We start from the raw sequence: 22534 nt of genomic DNA on the forward strand, positions 1-22534 counted from the left end.
CAATCTACACAACACACTCTGTAATGTGAAAGTGGAAGAAAAATTTTAACGTGTAAAAACTTTATGAAAAATAAAAACACTAATATATCTTGATAAGTATTCAACCCCCTGAGTCAATACTGTACATGTTAGAATCACCTTTGGCAGCGATAACAGCGGTGAGTCTTTCTGGGTAAGTCTCTTCACAGTTTTCCACTCCTGGATTGTGCAACATTTGCCCATTATTCTTTTCAACTTTTGTCAAGTTCTGTCGAATTGGTTGTTGATCATTGCTCGACAACCATTTTTAGGTCTTGCCATAAGTTTGCAAGCAGATTTAAATCAAAACTGTAACTCGGCCACTCAGGGATATTCACTGTCTTCTTGGTAAGCAACTCCAGTGTATATTTGGCCTTGTGTTTTAGGTTATTGTCTTGCTGAAAGGTGACTACATCTCCTAGTGTCTGGTGAAAAGCAGACAAAACCAGGTTTTCCTCTAGGAATTTTCCTGTTCTTAGCTCCATTCTGTTTCTTTCTTACCTTGAAAAACTCCCCAGTCCTTAACGATTACAAGCATACCCATAACATGATGCAGCCACCACTATGCTTGAAAATGTGGCGAGTGGTACTCAATTATGTGTTGTATTGGACTTGCCCCAAACATAGTTCAGTTGCTTTGCCACATTTTGTGCAGTATTACTTTTATGCCTTGTTGCAAACATGATGCATGTTTTGGAATATTTTTAATTCACTCTGTCAATTAGGTTATTATTGTGGAGTAACTGCAATGTTGTTGATCCAGGCTTAGTTTTCTCCTATCACAGCCATTAAACTCTGTAACTGTTTTAAAGTCACCACTGGCCTCATGGTGAAATCCCTGAGCGGTTTTCTTCCTCTCCGGCAACTGAGTTAGGAAGCGCGCCTGTATCTTTGTACTGATTGGGTGTATTGATACACCATCCAAAGTGTAATTAATAACTTCACTATGCTGAAAGAGATATTCAATGTCTGCTTTAAAAAAAAAAAACTATCTACCAATCGGTGCCCTTCTTTGCAAGTCATTGGAAAACCTCCCTCGTCTTTGTGGTTGAATCTGTTTCAAATACACTGCTCGACTGAGGGACCTTACAGATAATTATATGTGTGGGGTACAGAGATGAGGTAGTCATTAAAAAATCCTGTTAAACACACATTTTGCCCACAGAGTGAGTCCATGATTGTTAGGCAATTTCTTTACTCCTGAACTTATTTAAGCTTGCCATAACGAGCAGCGCAGCAGTCTAAGGCACTGCAACGCAGTGCTAGAGGCGTCACTACAGACCCTGGTTTGATCCCGGCTGTATCACAACCAGGCCGTGATCGGGAGTCCCATAGGGCAGCGCACAATTAGCCCAGCGTCATCCGGGTTAGGGGAGGGTTTGGCCGGGGTAGGCAGTGATTGTAAATAAGAATGTGTTCTTAACTGACTTGCCTAGTTAAATAAAGGTTAAAATAAAAAAACAAAGGGGTTGAATACTTATTGACTCAAGACATTTCTGCTTTTCATTTTTAAATAATTTGTAAACATTTTAAAAACATAATTCCACTTTTGACATTATGGGGTACTGTGAGTAGACCAGTGACCAAAAAAATCTCAATCTAATCAATATTAAATTCAGGCTGTAACAACAATGTGGAAAAAGTCAAGGAGTGTGTATACTTTCTGAAGACACTATCTTACCCTGGGTCCTTTATGGAGCATTTAATCAACAACACAATGATCCCTTATAAGAGAGATGAAAAAATGAGCACAGCAAAACATTGTCACAAAATATGTCTTGGATATCCCTTATTCTTCCATTTACCTTCACATTTGAGGTGTGAAAACTGTTTAAAACACAACCACGCGCCTGAGACAGTACAATACAACATATTTTAGAGTTTCTCAATTGGAAAAACTGTTAACATGTTCAACATGTCTTTAAGACAAAGAATAAAAAATGTTTTATATCTTTGCAACAATGTACCTTAAAAATATTAATTAATTAGCTCAATAAATACGTTTGTTAATATGAACAACTTCGCAAAAGGCAAAATGGGTCATATAAATGTGAGACAACTGTCTGATTTCACCATCAACAGTTTTGTCGAGTTGACTATGAAGCCCTGTCTGTCCTAAGCAGTGTCAGCAAATTAGTGTATAAGTTCACCTGGGGTGTAGTCATTAGTGCACAGCACACCGTAGCAAATGGTAGCTAAACATTTTGCAACGGACAAGTTCAGTTTAGTCCTTCCCCGTTTCGGTCGTTTGCTTACAATTGGTTCCTAGTGAACCCTTGTCCTGTTCAATGTGTTCATTATGTTAATTTTGGGGGTATGGGGAGTGAGTATCTTTTCAAAGGAATAACAAAAACACAACAGGAAATTAGAGGTGCACTGATACTATCGATGATGGTACTCAGTATCTGGCCGATACAGTATCTGTAAATGCCAGCCAAAACAAAGTTCAGATACTAAGCTGACATATTGCAGCGGGTATCTTCACTTTAGCCGAGATCATGTCACCACTTCTAGAATTATTTTTAGAAGCATTTAAATAGGTTTTTATGTGGTATTATTTGTTTATTGTATTATATTTGGTTGATTAGGAGGTAGCGTTGATTGAACTGGGTTAAAGTTATTGTTATAAAAAGTAAGTACCGGTACTCGGCGGAATAGGAAATCCTCAATAGAAAGTACTTGGTACTTGGAACAATCAGCAAGAAATGGTAACGGACAGCTTTATAGGAAATGTATATTACTTAAGATACTTGTGCTTCTAAATTAGCTAGCTTTGAGCTGGGCTTGTGTTTGATTATGCTTCCTCTCCATTGACTTTTCAATCTCTTTCCACCATCTCTTTTTATCTCCTCCCTCTCTTTTGCCCTCCCTTGTTCTTAAAATCCATCGTCCTCGTCTCGGCGTGACAGTATCAGCTGCCTCCTGGGACCACTCAGATGAGGGATGCTGGGCGGTGCGTCCCCCTGCACCCCAGAGTCTAGTTTGGGTGTGGAGGTGTAGCGAGGCCCCATCTGACCCATCTGCAGTCCCCTGACGTCCCTGTGCAGGGCGGGGTCGCTGGGGATGGAGCCAAGGCCTGCCATGCCCATGGGGGGGCTGGCCCGGTCCAGGCGTGGGTTGCTGGTTCTGCTGGGGGACTGGGGGTCGGCACTGAAGTACAGTGTGGAGCTGGACAGGGTGGTGCTGGGGCAGAAGTAGGGCTCGGGGCTGTCCCCGAACACCGATTTGCCCTCGGGCGAGCTGCGCTTTAAGGAGTCAGACACCGGCGACTCCAGTGGGCTCTGCATGTCCTCCAGGCTGTCCTCGCTCTCCTCCTCCCCAGGCGTCTCGGCGGATGTGGGCTCATCGCTGGCGCTCTGGAACTCCTCCTTGCAGTCCGAGATGGGTGCTAGGCCCCGCTTCGTCCCCTGCGATTCGGACACCGAGACCCCGTCGTAGTTGCCCCCACACGCCGTGGTAGTCCTGCCGCCACCTGTACCCGTGGCCTCTGAGTTACAACAGTAATCGTCCTCGTCCAAGTTGGCCACCACACCGCCGGCACCATAGGCCCGGTTGATCTTTCCTAAGTCACTCGTTTTTAGTGCCAAGCGAATCAGGAGCCAGTGGTGGTGGCGGCAGAGGCACGAGTTACCCAGCCTGGGACCGCAACTCCCAGGATGCTCCAGGAGGGAGCCGGCCACGCCAGAGAGGGAGAAGCTGCCGTGATTGTGCAGGGAGGAGGGTGCGGCCTGGGGGAGGCTCTTGTCACCTCCCCCACCCCCCAGGGAGTAGGAAGATTCGCCCTGCTCTAGGCCCTCCAGGCAGGTGGAGCCCATGTGGTGGTTGCGGTGGCCGAGGCCATGGCCTGTGGCGATCTCGGTGGACTTGGGGTGGAGGAAGCGGTAGTACAGGACTAGAGAGGTGGCACCTGGAGTAGAGAGAGATAAGAGAGGGGGAGACTTAGAAACACGCTCTGTGTGATGCAGAGTGTTTGAATGGACAGTGATGTACAATACTGAACAAATTATAGTATTCATTAAAGGTTAAGGCAATTTGGTGATGGGATTGAAAGTTCCTTATGGGGAACAGTTGGTTGTGTCTGAAGCTTGACGTGGTGCCTTAGACAATGTATCCCTTACAGCCATGAACATGACTAAATCTGTAATATTTTAGGTTTCTCTGGTGGCAAACATTTGCCCTAAATGAAATCTAAATATGAATTTTAGAAGTACTTGTTTTCTTTTAACGCAATAGCTTTTTAACCTCCTCTTTGTTCTGTGCACAGGCATCAGGCATAACCAGGGGCTTACAACTAAATGCTACATAAGGGGGAGAATCCAAAGAGTGACTCACCAAGCAGGAAGCTGCTCAGCACAGCGATGGGGAGGATCATGCTATCCCATGATTTCTCACTGAGGAAGTCGGATGCTGCCACTAGTAGGGTGGTGTTCTCCAGTAGCATGGCCTATAGGAGAAGAGGTCAGAGGGAGGTCAGGAGAAGTCATGACCGGACTAAGACGGGACAATTGAATGCAAGGACAGAAAGCGTGTGTGTGCGCGCCCATATGAACATGAGTGAAATAATAGGCCCCCCAAAAATACAAAACATACAACTCGTCACAAAGACACAGGGGTGAACGCTAAGACAAGGAATTACACCAAGCAGCAGGAGATTCAAACAGAATTCAATTAAATTCAATAGATCTTTATTGTCCCTGAATGGCAGTCCTCGTCCTCCTATTCATCATATGTACCACTTAGAAGCAGGAAATTGAAACGGAACTGAATCGGAACATGCACAAAAATCTGAATGAATAGAATTAAATTCAACAGATCTTTCCTATTGTCCCCAAAGGGCAATTCAGTTGCAGCATACTGAATTTCTCCTCTACTGAATTCTTTCTTCCAGGCAACTGAATTCTTCCTGGCAACTGGACCTTTTTTGGAACATCATTCTTTTTGTCTTACTGAGATTTACTGTCAGGGCCCAGATCTGACAGAATCTGTGCAGAATATCTAGGTACTGCTGTAGGCCCTCCTTGGTGGGGGATAGAAGCACCAGATCATCAGCAAACAGTAGACATTTGACTTCAGATTCTAGTAGGTTGAGGCCAGGTGCTGCAGTCTCTCTCTCCAATTAAACTCCAAGGGATTTATTGGCATGGAAAACATATGTTTATATTGCCAAAGCAAGTGAAATAGATAATTAACAAAAGTGAAATGGAATAGCAGCTCAGTTTCCACCTCATTTTGTGGGCAGTGTGCACATAGCCGGTCTTCTCTTGAGAGCCAGGTCTGCTCAGTGAGCATAGCAAGGCTATGCTCACTGAGTCTGTATATAGTCAAAGCTTTCCTTAATTTTGGGTCAGTCACAGTGGTCAGGTATTCTGCCACTGTGTACTCTCTAATTAGGACCAAATAGCATTCGAGTTTGCTTTGTTTTTTTGTTAATTCTTTCCAATGTGTCAAGTGATTATCTTTTTGTTTTCTCATGATTTGGTTGGGTCTAACTGTGTTGCTGTCCTGGGGCTCTGTGGAGTCTGTTTGTGTTTGTGAACAGAGCCCCAGGACCAACTTGCTTAGGGGACTCTTCTCCAGGTTTATTTATCTGTAGATGATGGCTTTGTTATTTAAGGTTTGGGAATCACTTCCCTTTAGATGGATTTACAATGTAGAGTCTCTTTTCTGAATTTTGATAATTAGCGGGTATCGGACTGTTCTGCTCTGCATGCATTATTTGGTGTTTTATGTTTTACACAGAGTTCTGCATGCAGTCTCAATTTGGTGTTTGTCCAATTTTGTGAATTCTTAGTTGGTGAGCAGACCACAGAACTCACAACCATAAAGGGCAATGGGTTCTATAACCGATTCAAGTATTTTTAGCCAGATCCTAATTGGTATGTTGAATTTTATGTTCCTTTTGATGGCACAGGCCTTTCTTGCCTCGTCTCTCAGATCTTTCACAGCTTTGTGGAAGTTACCTTGACGGTGATTTTTATGCCGAGGTATATATCGGTTTTTTTTGTGTGCTCTAAGGCAAGATGGAATTTGTATTTGTGGTCCTGGTAACTGGACCTTTCTTTGGAACACCATTATTTTTGTCTTACTGAGATTTACTGTCAGGACCCAGGTCCGACAGAATCTGTTCAGGAGATCTGGGTGCTGCTGTAGGCCCTCCTTGGTTGGGGACAGAAGCACCAGATCATCAGCAAACAGTAGACATTTGACTTCAGATTCTAGTAGGGTGAGGCCAGGTGCTGCAGTCTCTGTGTCTCTCTCTCGTACATACGTACCACGTAGAAACCGGCCATGCGAAAGCGCGAGGGTCCGTCTTTGACGTTGAGGAAGAGGAAGATGTGGACCAATCCCAGCGCGACGTTGAATAGGCGCCAGCGCCAGGGTCCGGTGCAGATTTCCGGTTGCTGGGCGACCAGCCAGAAGGACGCCGTGAGCCAGTGGAAGCCTGGAGGTCAGCGTAAAAATAGATAGCTAGCTGAGATTACTGGTAAAAGTTGATTGTGATTTGATTAAAATATTTATTTTTTTATTATCCCAATTAGGGTGTGGTGCCTGGCCATAAACAAATGGAGATTTTAAAAAGGATGTGCAGAGAGAGAGAGAAAAGAGGGAGGAGAGAAAGAGAGTGGACCGGGGTTATTTTGTTGTGTTTACTCAGGGAACTTGGTTGTAGTAAATAATGCATCGATGCAGATTCCAGATCCTTTACAATCATCTGACAGCACAGCCAATCAAAATGGTCAATTATAATCAACTGATTTAATAAACTCATTTGACCTACAATTGACCTCTACGTGCATTATACCAAATTTACAAAGCCTCAGGTTAAATTAGAAATAAATACATATATTAAGTAAAATCAATAAAAGGCATCTATCTTCTTAATGCAACACGTTGTCCTTCAAAGCCTGTTCCTTGGCAACCAATGTCCACCTACATGACTAACTAGGCAAATCAGTTAAGAACAAATTCTTATTTAAAATGATGGCCTACCAAAAGGCAAAAGGCCTCCTGTGTGGACGGGGTCTCAGGAGTCTGGTGGGAGGAATGGAATAACCCCCTTTTGCCTGGGCAGAAATCCAATGAGCATAATACAAAAATCCCTATACAAATCTGTCAGTTTAAGCTAGAGCTATCTGTTTTTTTTCTACATTGGCTGCGTCTCAATCCACCTCATCCTCCTTTGTAACACTTCTACATCTGCGGTGAAAGGTGACAGAGCTAGAGCGGTGTTGTCAGACCATGAGACATCCTGAAAATCGGTCTGCTCACAAAATCGTCTGTAGCGTCCGAACGGTTTGGCCTACAAACTACTATGAGATAAAACTCTCACAAACACGACGTTGTTCTCTGTTTTGCTCGATGACCCCCACAAGCGTCTTGGGTCTCGTCTGAAGTCGTTACAGCCGATCTGCCAACTTCTGTCTGTAGCGTCCGAGCAGTTTGGGCTACACACTAATATGACCTCTCTGTAGAAAGGTGAGACTCTCAGGAACACGTACATGTTGGTTGTTTTGCTCTAGGAGCCCACGGACCTCACAAGACTCGTCTGAAGGTCCCTCAGTACCAGTTGAAAAAATGAATGGAAGTATATAGTATATGGAGACTAATCTTTCTTATATTTCTCAGATATAGGATTGACACTTCAGAACAAACTTCCATTCGATTTTTGGGGGACTATCTGTTCCATGCATTTGTATGGGCTAATAGCAGTAAGGCCCAAAATAAATAAATATATATATATATATTTTTTTTATACTTCAAGGGGTCTTAAAAATCAAAAACAAATAGAAAAATGATCCTTCTTAAAAAAATTCTCTACCCTCCCTCCCTCCTTCGTTCTCTCTGTCTCCCTCCCTCCTTCTCGCTCTCTTTCGCTCTCCCTTTCTCTCTCTCACCTGCCACTCCGCAGGTCCACCAGTGGAAGTAGCGGGCGAAGGACATGAGGCTTGCCACGCGGGCGCCCAGCATGCCCGCCCTCCACAGCAGCTGGCACAGCAGGGCGGCCGGGGGCATGGCCAGGTGGCCCGGGCGGATCAGGCTGCACGCCCGGCTGAACAGCACCAGCGCCCAGGACAGTGACAGCAGGCACAGGCCTGCGCACACCGCTACTGTGGAGGGGGATGGGTGGGTAAGGGAGTGGGGGGGGGAGAAATTTAAGACATGTTTTAAGGTATACAGACATTTTTGGGTACAAAAATGACAAGGTATTTACTAAGAAAATGGAATGTATAGTAATAACCAATATGTTCTAAGTGACCGGCTGTAACCGGCTTCTCAACAAGGGTCCCAGCCTAATTATATAAGTCTATGGTGCCAGATGAGCTGGCACAATCTGATGGACAGTACAGTTTGCTGCGATTTCAATGAACATTCAGGAGTCATCAGCTCTTTAGGATATGATAATATATGATTTAGGTTCTGTTTTAACTTGTGGATCATAATTAACAAGATCACATGGATGGGACCTGATCTTAGATTAGCACTCCTACTATGAATACCAGCCCACTAAGAGATAGTAAAAGTGTAATTATTACGTAGTAATTAATTAGATATGATTTAGGCTACATGTTTGTTTCTTTGTAATGAATGAAATTAAGCATCGCCTGGGTACAGTGGCGTCTTACCCGGGGAGTGGAGTTCCACGTCAGTGACAGCTAAGACGTAGGTCTGCAGCAGTGTCTGAGGGAGGGTGAGGACCAGGGCCTCCAAAAGGCGGAGGGCAGACACATCGGCCTGCTGCATCACAGCCGCCCCGAGCTCTCCCGCAGTACCCTGCATGTCCCATACAGACATCATGCAGTCCCACAACCTGCCAGAGGGGGGAGACAATGAGCAATGGCTGTAATACAGAGCTGGTGCAATGGGGGCAGCTCTAGAAGGTAGTTGGTTATGTATGGTGTATGTGGATGATGATGTGTGTTGGTGGGATTGTGTGTCTGCAATTTAGATATGTAGAATTCTAAAGATTATCTACACATAAAATGCAAAAATTGTAGGTTTAATGACGTAAAACTCTCAAGGTAACCTCTAATCGGACCCGTTTTACTGCCGATGCGGAGCCCCATCGGGCCTTCACGACTGGACCACCGGCGTTGCCTGCCCGAGGGAGTTATCCAACTGGCCCCTCCGTCGCGACGTAACCTGAATGCCCATCTGCGGCCCGCTAATCGTTAGCTGTCTTATCGGCTGCTATCTGAATAGGTCTATCGGACAATTTTCTTGGGCCACTATAACTAACTATTTTGCCAATTGGACTGGTCCCCCCTACCACACGGAACCCCACTAATCTACAGACGGAATCGCACAAGGTGGCTAAAAACATACCTCCTCCATCTTCTACCAGCTTGCTACCTATGGCTCGGCTAGCTATCTAACTCTCACTGGACCCTTTGATCACTCGGCTAAGCATGCCTCTCCTTAATGTCAATATGACTTGTCCATTGCTGTTCTGGTTAGTGTTTATTGGCTTATTTTACTGTAGAGCCTCTAGCCCTGCTCATTATACCTTATCCAACCTCTCAGTTCCTCCACCCACACATGCTATGACATCTTCTGGTTTCAATGATGTTTCTAGAGACAATATCTCTCTCATCATCACTAAATGCCTAGGTTTAACTACACTGTACTCACATCCTACCATACCTTTGTCTGTACGTTATACCATGAAGCTATTTTATCGCCCCCAGAAACCTGCTCCTTTTTCTCTCTATTCCGGACGTCACAGACGACCAATTCTTATAGCCGTACCCTTATCCTCATACTTCTCTGCTCCTCTGGTGATGTAGAGGTGAATCCAGGCCCTGCAGTGCCTAGCTCCACTCCTACTCCCCAGGCGCTCTCTTTTGATGACTTCTGTAACCGTAATAGCCTTGGTTTCATGCATGTTAACATTAGAAGCCTCCTCCCTAAGTTTGTTTTATTCACTGCTTTAGCACACTCTGCCAACCCGGATGTCCTAGCCGTGTCTGAATCCTGGCTTAGGAAGTCCACCAAAAACTCTGAAATCTTCATCTCTAACTACAACGTTTTCAGACAAGATAGAACGGCCAAAGGGGGCGGTGTTGCAATCTACTGCAGAGATAGCCTGCAGAGGTCTGTCCTACTATCCAGGTCTGTACCCAAACAATTTGAACTTCTACTTTTAAAAATCCATCTCTCTAAAAACAAGTATCTCACCGTTGCCGCCTGCTATAGACCACCCTCGGCCCCCAGCTGTGCTCTGGACACCATATGTGAACTGATTGCCCCCCATCTATCTTCAGAGCTCGTGCTACTAGGTGACCTAAACTGGGACATGCTTAACACCCCAGCCATCCTACAATCCAAGCTTGACGCCCTCAATCTCACACAAATTGTTAATGAACCTACCAGGTACCACCCCAAAGCCGTAAACACTGGCACCCTCATAGATATCATCCTAACCAATTTGCCCTCTAAATACACCTCCTCTGTTTTCAACCAAAATCTCAGCGATCACTGCCTCATTGCCTGCATCCGTAATGGGTCCGCAGTCAAACGACCTCCACTCATCACTGTCAAACGCTCCCTGAAACATTTCAGCGAGCAAGCCTTTCTAATCGACCTGGCTCTGGTATCCTGGAAAGATATTGACCTCATCCCGTCAGTAGAGGATGCCTGGTTATTTTTTTTTTTAAATGCCTTCCTTACCATCTTAAATAAGCATGCCCCATTCAAAAAATGTACAACCAGGAACAGATATAGCCCTTGGTTCTCTCCAGACCTGACTGCCCTTAACCAACACAAAAACATCCTATGGCGTTCTGCATTAGCATCAAACAGCCCCCGTGATATGCAACTTTTCAGGGAAGTTAGAAACCAATATACACAGGCAGTTAGAAAAGCTAAGGCTAGCTTTTTCAAGCAGAAATTTGCTTCCTGTAGCACAAATTCCAAAAAGTTCTGGGACATTGTAAAGTCCATGGAGAATAAGAACACCTCCTCCCAACTACCCACTGCACTGAGGACAGGAAACTCTGTCACCACCGATAAACCCACTATAATTGAGAATTTCAATAAGCATTTTTCTACGGCTGGCCATGCTTTCCACCTGGCTACCCCTACTGCAGTCAACAGCACTGCACCCCCCACAGCTACTCGCCCAAGCCTTCCCCATTTCTCCTTCTCCCAAATCCATTCGGCTGATGTTTCTGAAAGAGCTGCAAAATCTGGACCCCTACAAATCAGCCGGACTAGACAATCTGGACCCTTTCTTTCTAAAATTATCTGCCAAAATTATTGCAACCCCTATTACTAGCCTGTTCAACCTCTCTTTCGTGTCGTCTGAGATTCCCATAGATTGGCAGCTGCTGTTATCCCCCTCTTCAAAGGAGGGGACACTCTTGACCAAAATTGCTATAGACCTATATCCATCCTACCCTGCCTTTCTAAGTTCTTCGAAACCCAAGTCAACAAACAGATTACCGACCATTTCGAATCCCACCGCACCTTCTCCGCTATGCAATCTGGTTTCAGAGCTGGTCATGGGTGCACCTCAGCTACGCTCAAGGTCCTAAACGATATCGTAACCGCCATCGATAAGAAACAATACTGTGCTGCCGTTTTCATTGACTTGGCCAAAGCTTTCGACTCTGTCAATCACCACATCCTCATCGGCAGACTCAATAGCCTTGGTTTCTCTAATGATTGCATCGCCTGGTTCACCAACTACTTCTCTGATAGAGTTCAGTGTGTCAAATCGGAGGGCCTGTTGTCCGGACCTCTGGCAGTCTCTATGGGGGTGCCACAGGGTTCAATTCTTGGGCCAACTCTTTTCTCTGTATACATCAATGATGTCGCTCTTGCTGCTGGTGAGTCTCTGATCCACCTCTACGCAGACGACACCATTCTGTATACTTCTGGCCCTTCTCTGGACACTGTGTTAACAACCCTCCAGACGAGCTTCAATGCCATACAACTCTCCTTCCGTGGCCTCCAACTGCTCCTAAATACAAGTAAAACTAAATGCATGCTCTTCAACCGATCCCTGCCTGCACCTGCCCGCCTGTCCTGCATCACTACTCTGGACGGTTCTGACTTAGAATATGTGGGCAACTACAAATACCTAGGTGTCTGGTTAGACTGTAAACTCTCCTTCCAGACTCACATCAAACATCTCCAATCCAAAGTTAAATCAAGAATTGGCTTCCTATTTCGCAACAAATCATCCTTCACTCATGCTGCCAAACATACCCTCGTAAAACTGACCATCCTACCGATCCTCGACTTTGGCGATGTCATTTACAAAATAGCCTCCAATACCCTACTCAACAAACTGGATGCAGTCTATCACAGTGCCATCCGTTTTGTCACCAAAGCCACATATACTACCCACTACTGCGACCTGTATGCTCTCGTTGGCTGGCCTTTAGGGCTGGGCGATATGGACCAAAAGTCATAACCCGATATATTTAGGCTGAATATCGATATAAGATATATATCCCGATATTTTTTCCGCAAAGTGAGAGCAAATGTTCAGTCAAAGTCAAAGCCAGATATGACATGTCTCAAGTAGTTTTATTGAAACCGGCTATTTCAGTGAACAGTTGAAAAATCAAATGAATAAATAATAAACAGGGCTCTTCACCTGGTTCAGATTAAATGCTCAGCTGTTCAAATAACAATAACATGTAAACATAAACACTGTATAACAACAGGAGTACCTTTTTTGAAATCAAAGCTCCATAAGGTGCACATTTAAATAAATAAAAATATCTTAAACAAAAATAGCCTATAAAATAAAATAGGCCTATAAAATAAAATAGGCCTATCTTTTTCTGAAATAAATATTATATATATATATTTATGAGAAAAGTCTACTTTTTTTTAGTTTGACAAGTTTAAATGGCTTATTAAAATCAAATTACAGATTTCTTCTCCTTTCTAACAAATCCACAGATGCAAATAACGAACATTACAAAATAATAAAATATGACAAACCCTAGTAAGGGCAGCAATTATATATAAATAAAGAACAAAATAAAGTGCTCAGTTTGAGAAAATGTTTTTTAAACATCAGCCTGAGATTACCATTTGCTTTTTGTTAACTCAATTTCTTATCTGAACAGCCTCAACCAGTTGCACAAGAAACAGACTATCAACTCAATAAACATTTTCCCCCTCTTTTTTTACTTTGATAAACAGTAATGCTGTCTTGAGGTAGACATTAGAAGACAAGCGTGTCCTCCTTCGTTTAAAGATTTTGTGCGAGAAACACCAGCCTGTCAACGGCATCCGGCTTCAGAGATGCTCTGTGGCAGGTCACGATATTGCCACTGCAGCTGAAAACCCTTTCGGAGGGTAAACTGGTAGCTGGTACCAAGAGATACTTTTTTGCCAGGTGGCTCAGAGCTGGAAAGACAACTTCATGATCCTTCCACCACTTGAGGGGATCAGTGTCACTCTCCACACTTGCTGACTGCAAGTAACTTGACAGTTAATTTTCAATAGCCTCCCTCTTGGTTGGTGGCGCAGTGGTGGTGGCTGTGCGCTGCTTGAAGAAGCTTGCCAGTGTCTTAGCTTTTGGTGCCACTGCTGCTTCTCCATCTGCAGGCTCAAGCACAGTTGGCACACGTAGGTAAGGCGGTTGACAGCTGCTCTGATCAGCCAGTAGCGTCTCCACCTCCAAGACAGCTCTGTGCTTCAATGCATCAACTTTTTCACTTGGGATATAGGTGGCCCTGAAGCGTGGATCCACAAATGAAGCCATCTCCAATAGGTCAGTAGTGGCTGGGTCAGAATACTTGCGGTTGAGATACTCAACAATGCTGGTCTTGATCGATTTGCAAAGCTCGCTATCACCCTCTTCACATGCCAGGAGACTGTCGTTAAAAAGGTGCAGCACAGGTTTTACATATGATAGAGTGACGTACTCCTCACCTGACAAAGCATCGGTAAAGTCTTGGAGAGGTTTCAGGACCTTTTGGACTGCTTCTAGGACCTCTAAGTCCTGCCAGGTAGGGACAAGGTGCCTGGTCTTTTTGTCATTAGACAGGACTTTGGCCAGTGCTCCTTCCTGCTCCAGGACTCTCTCTATCATCTGCTGCCTTGATCCCCAGCGTGTGGCCGACTCGGTTATGAGTTGGTGACTTGGCAGACCTAGCTGAATCTGGACTTCAGCAAGATGTCTCCTTTTCTTCCAGCTGTACGAAAAACAGCTTACAATTCTCTTGCACAGAGAAATGGCCCGGGGTGACGCGCTTGTCATTCATGCCATGTCCTGTCAGAATCATAAAAAAACTATTAAACAAATGTGCTTATGCGAGAAATTTGACTCTGTTTTCACTTTAACACACTCATACAACTAAGTGCTTTCCAAAATCAAGCTTTAGAAATATTCTACATTAATATTTTCTTGTTTCATAGTTTATTTTTTTAATCAACGCCAGTCCTAATCATAAATATCAAATATTATATTCATTCATCAAGTGATTTTTATGTATTATTATTTTTGTATAATTTATAAATGATGACTATACTGAATGTACATTTACTCATGTTTCGTTCTTGTTGTTGTTCTTAGTATTTATGCTTAGTATTTAATGCTACTTCATATTTCTACTCCACTAAAAACTCCACAATGTTTAGGCCTACCTACGTGTCAACATTAGTTTCTAGTTACTTTGCAGTTGGCTCTTTCAATCCAGAGAAAAAACTATAGTCTATCATAATAACTAAATATGTTACCTTGATGATATCAACAGGCTAACCAGCATTTTAAAGTCATAATTACCTCACCTTTACCAGCTGTAACATTAAAGTGGTAAACACATCAATGCATCACTAATTCTTATCCAATAACCTAATAAATATGGTTCTGAAATCTACCATCCTGTATTGTAAGTGATTTTACTTTTAGCACTTTATGTTTTGTGTTTTATTAATCTACTTAATCAATTTTTGGCCAAGACAGCAGCATAAAACAAAAAGTTGCAGACAGACACAAAGGAAAATAATGAAAAACTAATATTTTAATGTTTTTCTTTAAAGTAAAATATCTGAATACTCCTTAAAACACTGCACTCACCAATAGCCAAGTGTAGTCTGTGACCGAAGCACTGCATCCTCAGCCACTCGTTCAGCTCAACCGCTTTGACGATGTTGCTCCCGTTGTCGGTTGTTATAGCAACCAGATGCTTTTCTTGGAGTTTCCAGCTTGCAATTGCGTCCTGCAAGGCCTCAGCTATATGCTCACCGGTGTGATCCTGGGGGAAATAACTTGTTTGGAGACACGCTGTTTTCATCTCCCAGTCTTGAATGAAGTGAACTGTCACGCTCATGTAAGGCTCACATGTCCTGCTCGACCACATATCGCTGGTCAACGCAAAATGGGTCACGTTAGCGAGCCGGTCAGCAAGGCTCTGCCTGACTTCAGTGTACATTTGTGGCAGTGCTTCTCGTGCAAAGTAGTTGCGACTGGGAAGCTCATATCTCGGGTCCATAGTTTTCAGTAGCTTTTTGAATTTGACTTTGTTCCACAGTTGCAACAGGGACCATATCTTTAGCAATGTGATAGGACACCGCTGTAGTTATAGTACACCACTTGCCAATGTTCTTTTCATAAGGCACACTGCGGGAAAATGAAGTTTGCAGTGAGCTTTGTTTCGGGGCTGGAGCTTTTTCGGGTTGTCGACGGCTTGCGGCTGGGGCTTCTGCAGCGCGCAGTTTCACACACTCTTCGTATTGCAGTTTGTGCCAGTGTTTTAGGTGGTGAAAAAGATTTGTAGTGCTTCCACCCCTGGCTGTAACTTTTTTATGGCACTGCCTACATATAACGTGATTTTGTTGCTCATCTGATACTTTGAATCCGAACCATCTCCAAATTACTGAGCCAATGCTTTTTCTTTTACTAACCAATTCCTCCTCAAAACGCTCCGCAGACGCTGTTGCTTCCTCCATGTTTGTTGAAGTGTCTGTTCCTGCCCCTCCCCCCTCTGTGCATGAAAGAGGAGGGGCGGGGAGCAGCGCAGAGAGCTCTGGGTCTGCAGCTTGCTTGGAGCAAGGATCAAAGCGCAAATTTGAACTATATCGATATATGCGAAATGGTCTAATTTCATATCACATTTAAAATATATCGATATATTTTTTATATCGATATATCGCCCAGCCCTACTGGCCATCGCTTCATAATCGTCGCCAAACCCACTGGCTCCAGGTCATCTACAAGACCCTGCTAGGTAAAGTCCCCCCTTATCTCCGCTCACTGGTCACCATGGCAGCATCCACCTGTAGCATGCGCTCCAGCAGGTATATCTCTCTGGTCACCCCCAAAGCCAATTCCTCCTTTGGCCGTCTCTCTTTCCAGTTCTCTGCTGCCAATGACTGGAACGAACTACAAAAATCTCTGAAACTGGAAACACTTATCTCCCTCACTAGCTTTAAGCACCAGCTGTCAGATCAGCTCACAGATCACTGCACCTGTACATAGCCCATCTATAATGTAGCCCAAACAACTACCTCTTCCCCTACTGTATTTATTTATTTTATTTTGCTCCTTTGCACCCCATTAACTATTTTTCTACTTTGCACTTTCTTCTACTACAAATCTACCATTCCAGTGTTTTTACTTGCTATATTGTATTTACTTTGCCACCATGGACTTTTTTGTTGTTGCCTTTACCTCCCTTATCTCACCTCATTTGCTCACATTGTACATAGACTTATTTTTCTACTGTATTAATGACTGTATATTTGTTTTACTCCATGTGTAACTCTGTGTTGTTGTATGTTGTCGAACTGCTTTGCTTTATCTTGGCCAGGTCGCAATTGTAAATGAGAACTTGTTCTCAACTTGCCTACCTGGTTAAATAAAGGTGAAATAAAATTTAAAAAAAGAAAATAATGCCCATCACTTACGTTATAGTACTAGAGGGCAGATAGGACAGGAGATCTTATTTATCCAACTAAATAAATCAGTGGCTGGTTTCAAAATGATTGTTACTTTGAATTATTCTGAGCTGAAAGCAACTTCTCCGTCAATTTATAATTCTGAGGCAGATCGTTCTGTTGTCAGGGTCCTGTTCTTTAAGGCACACTGTAACAAAATGTTAAAAAGCATTTTGTGACAGAAAACAAAAGCGGACATTTCTAATTGGTCAAGTTCAGCTAGTACCTCCACATTTCAATCTGTTTTCTTTCCTTTTGTGCCTATTGAACATACCCAGGTGTAGCGATTGTTCAGGTGGGCTCACCTTTGGAAGATGCCCAGTTGCAACACATGTGTGACGGTCAGGAACCAATAGTGGTCTTCCCCGTCGTCACAGTACCACCTCAGACTCAACACCTGGACCAGTATCCCCGGCAACAGGAAGGCGAGGGTCATCCCAGCCCACTGCGTTTCTTCATTCCATAGGTAGAATCCTACACAATAGATCACTTTATAGATCACACACACAGAGGAAAGAAATAGGTCTATTATACATTTATATCAATGTAATAGTGTATCAGTGTACTACAAGGTCTATTTACCTACATACAGAATATATTGGTTACATTCTATGGCGCCTCACGTTCTAAAACCATTGTTTCATATGTGAAGGCGTCACTTTGACTTTCTTTTGGTTACATTCTGTACAGTCTATGGTGGGAGTGAATGGTTATACATTCCATTGCACACAATGCCAGCTACATAAATGAACAAGTGAGTGAGTGAGGTGAGTGACTTAGTGAGTGGATGGCTGGATAAATGAATGAATGGTATATTTGGAAACAATCCCCTGTATTGATCATTATTAATTAAATGCTATTTATGTGTATGCCTCTTGACCACAAACTTGGCAAAGGGAGAGAAGAGCTCTTGATGGATAGATATTGATTATTTCTGTCTTATCCATCAGGACTGACTGTCTCTGTTGGTGGGGCCCTAGAGAGGCTCTCAGGCTTAGTTTATTTGGATCCACATTAGCTACTGCACATGCAGCAGCTCCTCTTCCCGGGATCAACATAAAACGTACAAATAATTGACAAAGTACAGTTATAGACGAGCATAAGATATTAAATTCCCCTAAAAAATAAATATGAGTTACATATTGAAGGCACAGACAGTAGTTTTATCTGGTGAAATCCATCTGTGTGGAGGCCAAAGTTGCTTCGCGCGCAGTCAGTTGCCTTCGATGGGGCTCTCTGACTTGTGCTACTTGTCCATTGGGTTTCCAAAGCCACAAAGTTGAAATTGTCTATCGTAAAAAATAGGGGTCAAGATCAGGGCTAAAATTCAATTTTTAGAAGATGGGAGGGGTTTATGACTTTGTGGCTGTGGTAACTAGTGACGACCTTGTCATTGATCTGCTTACTCCTCTACACAAGGATGCACGGCGCCTTTTTCCCAGATAACGGCGCGGAGGAGACCTAATCTCTCCGTGCCCTTCGACTGACCCGCGTGTGATATGCATACAAAAACAAAAAACATCTCGGTAGAAATAAAGGCTAGCCTTCAACTTAAAAGACCGCAAAGAAACTGGCTATACACTTATAGAGAATGAAACAAAGGTCGGGAGTAATTCGTGCAATGTTACCGGGCCACATTCACATTAACGTATGCACATACAGTAGCTAGCTAGCTAATGTGGCTAACGTTACTAGGCTAATGTTAGCCAAGTGATGCTGAACTGTACTAGACGTGTAACGTTAGCTAGCTAAATACGCATTCCATGAAGTCCATAATAACACATTTCCCCGGAAAAACAAGAACTCTACCATTGCATATAACTAATTGAAGGTCACTAACGCAGTCCAATGCATGATTGAACATGCTGTGAATGTTAATTTGCAGAATACAGTGGCTAGGCTACTGTAGCGTTTGGTATCCACTTACGCGCGGTTCTTTCAGCCAGTATCACCAACCCCGACACACCAAAAAGGATAGCCTGGCACCACGCAATCCAGGACCCACTCCGAGCCGCCACGGGCATCATATGGGCGACAGGCCCAGTGTTTATCATGATACGGAGACTTGGGCGCCGCGGGAACCAGCCGGGGACATTACTATTGTCATCCTTCTCCCTTGGTGGATCCGTTACCTACCAGTACTCGTCCTCCAGGCTGGCTCCCGTCAAAAATATTTGACGTCACTGCAGTTTTTAAAGAGGCAGTACACAACACGGTAAAGTAAGTATTGTTCAAACTCCCCATTGTCACATTGACACGTTACACCTTTTCATGTAGTGGCTATCCTGATTTATACAGGGCCGGTCCTGGACGTTCTGCCGCCCTAAGCGAGACAAACATCTCAGCTAAAAGTTTTTTTTTTTTTTAGCACATCTGGTTACTAGGCTATATAATCAGTTAATGTCAATAATATAGCCAAATATTTTCAATCTGATTTCATTGTTAAAATCACCAATGTCCTGGACGTTCTGCCGCCCCAGGCCAGACAAAAATAATTACATCTTAGACATCCTTATGAATCTAAGCATGGCACTTTCAAAAGTTACCTTTCCACCCAGACAGAGGCTCTACTGACGCAGAAAACTGTAAGCTTCAAATGCTGGCTACTGGCTACAAATGTTGTATAACCCAACAACAGAAGTTCTTCCCTAAAAGCTGCCTGGGTTTAAACAAACATAGTCTATTTTCAGAAAGAGAAAAGCTCAATTAATAGGGACAGAATAGCAAAGTCTATTTTTAATCTCATTCTCTTTTCAGAAAGAGAAAAGCTCAATTAATAGTGACAGAATAGCAAAGTATTTTTTTTAACTCCTCGAATATTATAGGCTGCGGTTTAGCTTCTGATTGTCATAGAGAGGAATCAATATATCCCAATATGCATCGGAGTCACGTCTTTCGCGGGCATTTTAGAGCTTGTTTCTACTATAATGCATCACCGAGTTAAGCATTGTTATAGAACGCTTGATATAATCTGGATACGTTTTATGTATTTATTTAAAATATAAAGCAAACAATAGATATCCTTTTCGATATCCAATTCGAGCCCTGGTTTTAGTCAAACACACCAAGCCCTTCCCAGACACGGAGGTATTTAATCAGTGCATGCGACAGTTTTGGAGTATTTGGCTATACCGACATTTATGGATAGGATAATTGTGTCTGTCAAACAGGTAGGCTGAACACTTATTGTTTGGAAGATGAAGAAATAAACTCCAATTATCTATGTCATTCTATGTTTATGCCCATAAACATTGTTGGTGCACTTTAACCCCTGCATCAGATAGTTACATTGTTGCTATCACTATGCAACCTACTACCTATAGTTGGAAAACTACGTTTTTTATTAATAATATCCCACCTGTTATCACACATGGCACGACCACATAATTTTTACAATTACAATAAAAATAACACTTTTATATAACATATTTAACATATATTTTATATTACTGTAGAACTGTTAAACCGAGTAAGATCATTTGAGCTTTGGAAACAACTGCTTTCATAAATTCATAGCGGGCCTCGTTTCGCTGTCAATGACCCAGCCTTAATTCATTTAGTTTATTTATTTATTTATTTATTTCGTCTCCACCTAGAGAGGCCTCTTTCCTCTGCTGTGGTGCTGCATTGCAGTCAGCGATGTGTTCTCTCGGTAGCTGTCCATGGTCCTGATTCTTCCCGTCCCTGGTTCCATCCCTGACCAGCGCAGATTTGCACTCGTGTGAAAAAAGTTTGCCGCAAAAACAAAAGGCTGCATCGTTTTGCTTGGAATAGACAAGCCTTGGTCTCTCGTTCTCTCTCCCCCTATAGTAGTGGGCCACCGACAACTTTCGTTGCCCCTCATCTCTTGGGAAATGTGGCCCTGCCTGCACTAACATATCCTGTAAAGATCCATTCATTTATTTTGGCCATTCACTGGGATCTTTAATGTTTTTTGTCTGGGAGTCGGATTTAGCAGCAGCACCACCACTGTCATCGGGGACGGGGAGCGATGAATCTGACTCTGGGTCCAAGATAGTAGGGTCTTCGCCGGCATTGTTTGGAGGTGTGGCTAGGCCTGGTGTTATCATCGGTCGAACTGCATATGGCTCGGACTCCTCCGGTTTGCCCTATTCGAACAGGGGCTCGTCGTTCTCGGCGAATGAATGGCCTGTCCTCGTAGGGTTGTCATTCTCCACACCGGCTGATGGACATTGCTGTACACTGATACATTTCACCAGCGGATTTCTTTGGTTTAGAGATTGTGCCTCTTTTCTCATTGTTTAAAAAAAAAAATTCGCTTCCTGATAGTTTTTGTCACTTAGACATGATAGCAAATTGTTTCACATCTCTATAGATTACTTTTAGTTAAAATTATATCCACTAGTAGTAGCTAGCTAACGTTAACAGGCTAGGTTAGGCTACTGCCTTAGCCACTGATCGTCTTCGTCACACACAAGAAGTGGGAATGGGGTGGGGGCGGGAACTGCAGCATCGCTATGAGCTGGTGGCTGGAGTGCGGTGGGCGGTGAAGCAGTGATGCCAATTTAGCAATTTTGTTGCTATATTTAGCAACTTTTCAGACTACCTTGGCAACTTTTTTTTCAAACAGCACCAAGCAACAAATTTAGCTACTTTTAAACATTTATTTGGAACTTTTAGCAACTTTTGAAAAGTGACTCAAAAGCTAAAATGCACACATTTTCCCCCTAAATGACAAAAACGATTTGCTCTGTCACACACTCAGTCTCAACACACGTGCCTGGCTGCAAAAGTGCATTGTGAGTGACGTCAGCAGCAGGCGCTCAGCTCGTGCACAGGCAGCAGCAGGCCAGCAGCAATTTCAGCAAATTGCAATCATTGTTGGCTGACTGCAGCAGCAGTAGTACGGGTTCGACGAGCCAAACCCAATGAATAACCGATCGCTGCAGCTGTACATAGTCCATCTGTAAATAGCCCAACCATCTACCTACCTCATCCCCCAAATTGTTTTTATTTACTTTTCTGCTCTTTTGCACACCAGTGTCTCTACTTGCACATCATCATCTGCTAATTTATCACTCCAGTGTTAATCTGCTAAATTGTAATTACTTCGCTACTATGGCCTATTTATTGCATACCTCCTCACGCCGTTTGCACACACTGTATATAGACTTGATTATTTTTGTATTTTTTTCTATTGTGTTATTGACTGTATGCTTGTTTATTCCATGTGTAACTCTGTGTTGTTGTTTGTGTCCCACTGCTTTGCTTTATCTTGGCCAGGTTGCAGTTGTAAATGAGGACTTGTTCTCAACTAGCCTTCCTGGTTAAATAAAAGTGAAAATTGTATATATATATATATAGTTGGTCACGAATGTTTGATCTTGAACAGAACTTACAACATCAATCAACATGTCTCGATCAAAAGTGTACAGCCAGAAGAACAGAAAAGAGTGGGAGTCTGTACCTGAACAAATGTTAAATCATATATTTTACGAGATGGCCAGTCAATTTGAGTAACGTTATTGTGTATTCTACGTAATGACGCAGTTTTACGTTATCACGCAATGACATCACAACGTCATTTAGCAACTTTGAGCAACAAATCAACCTGCCTCTAGCAACTTACCCTGAAAATTATTTGGCAACACTG

The 22534-nt window shown here is 43.2% G+C and overlaps 1 protein-coding gene across 2 annotated transcripts; it reads right to left on the bottom strand.

Moving 5' to 3' along the window:
• Positions 1–1707: 1707 nt before the first annotated feature.
• Positions 1708–19114, bottom strand: LOC115195573 (XK-related protein 5). Of its 2 annotated transcripts, none has more exons than XM_029755587.1 (7): positions 18848–19114; positions 17226–17394; positions 8643–8827; positions 7914–8126; positions 6291–6460; positions 4351–4462; positions 1708–3925 (listed from the first exon to the last, which is right to left on the bottom strand). In XM_029755587.1, exons 1-7 carry the CDS (start codon positions 18972–18974, stop codon positions 2895–2897), a joined length of 2007 nt encoding a protein of 668 aa, XP_029611447.1. In that variant the 5' UTR covers positions 18975–19114; the 3' UTR covers positions 1708–2894. The 2 variants fall into 2 exon arrangements, with proteins under 2 accessions (XP_029611447.1, XP_029611438.1); XM_029755578.1 differs by having other exon boundaries at positions 17226–17409.
• Between the last annotated feature and the right edge of the window lie 3420 nt (positions 19115–22534).

Source organism: Salmo trutta, chromosome 1 (genome assembly GCF_901001165.1).
Source record: "Salmo trutta chromosome 1, fSalTru1.1, whole genome shotgun sequence".
In the NCBI taxonomy this organism is placed as follows: domain Eukaryota; kingdom Metazoa; phylum Chordata; class Actinopteri; order Salmoniformes; family Salmonidae; genus Salmo; species Salmo trutta.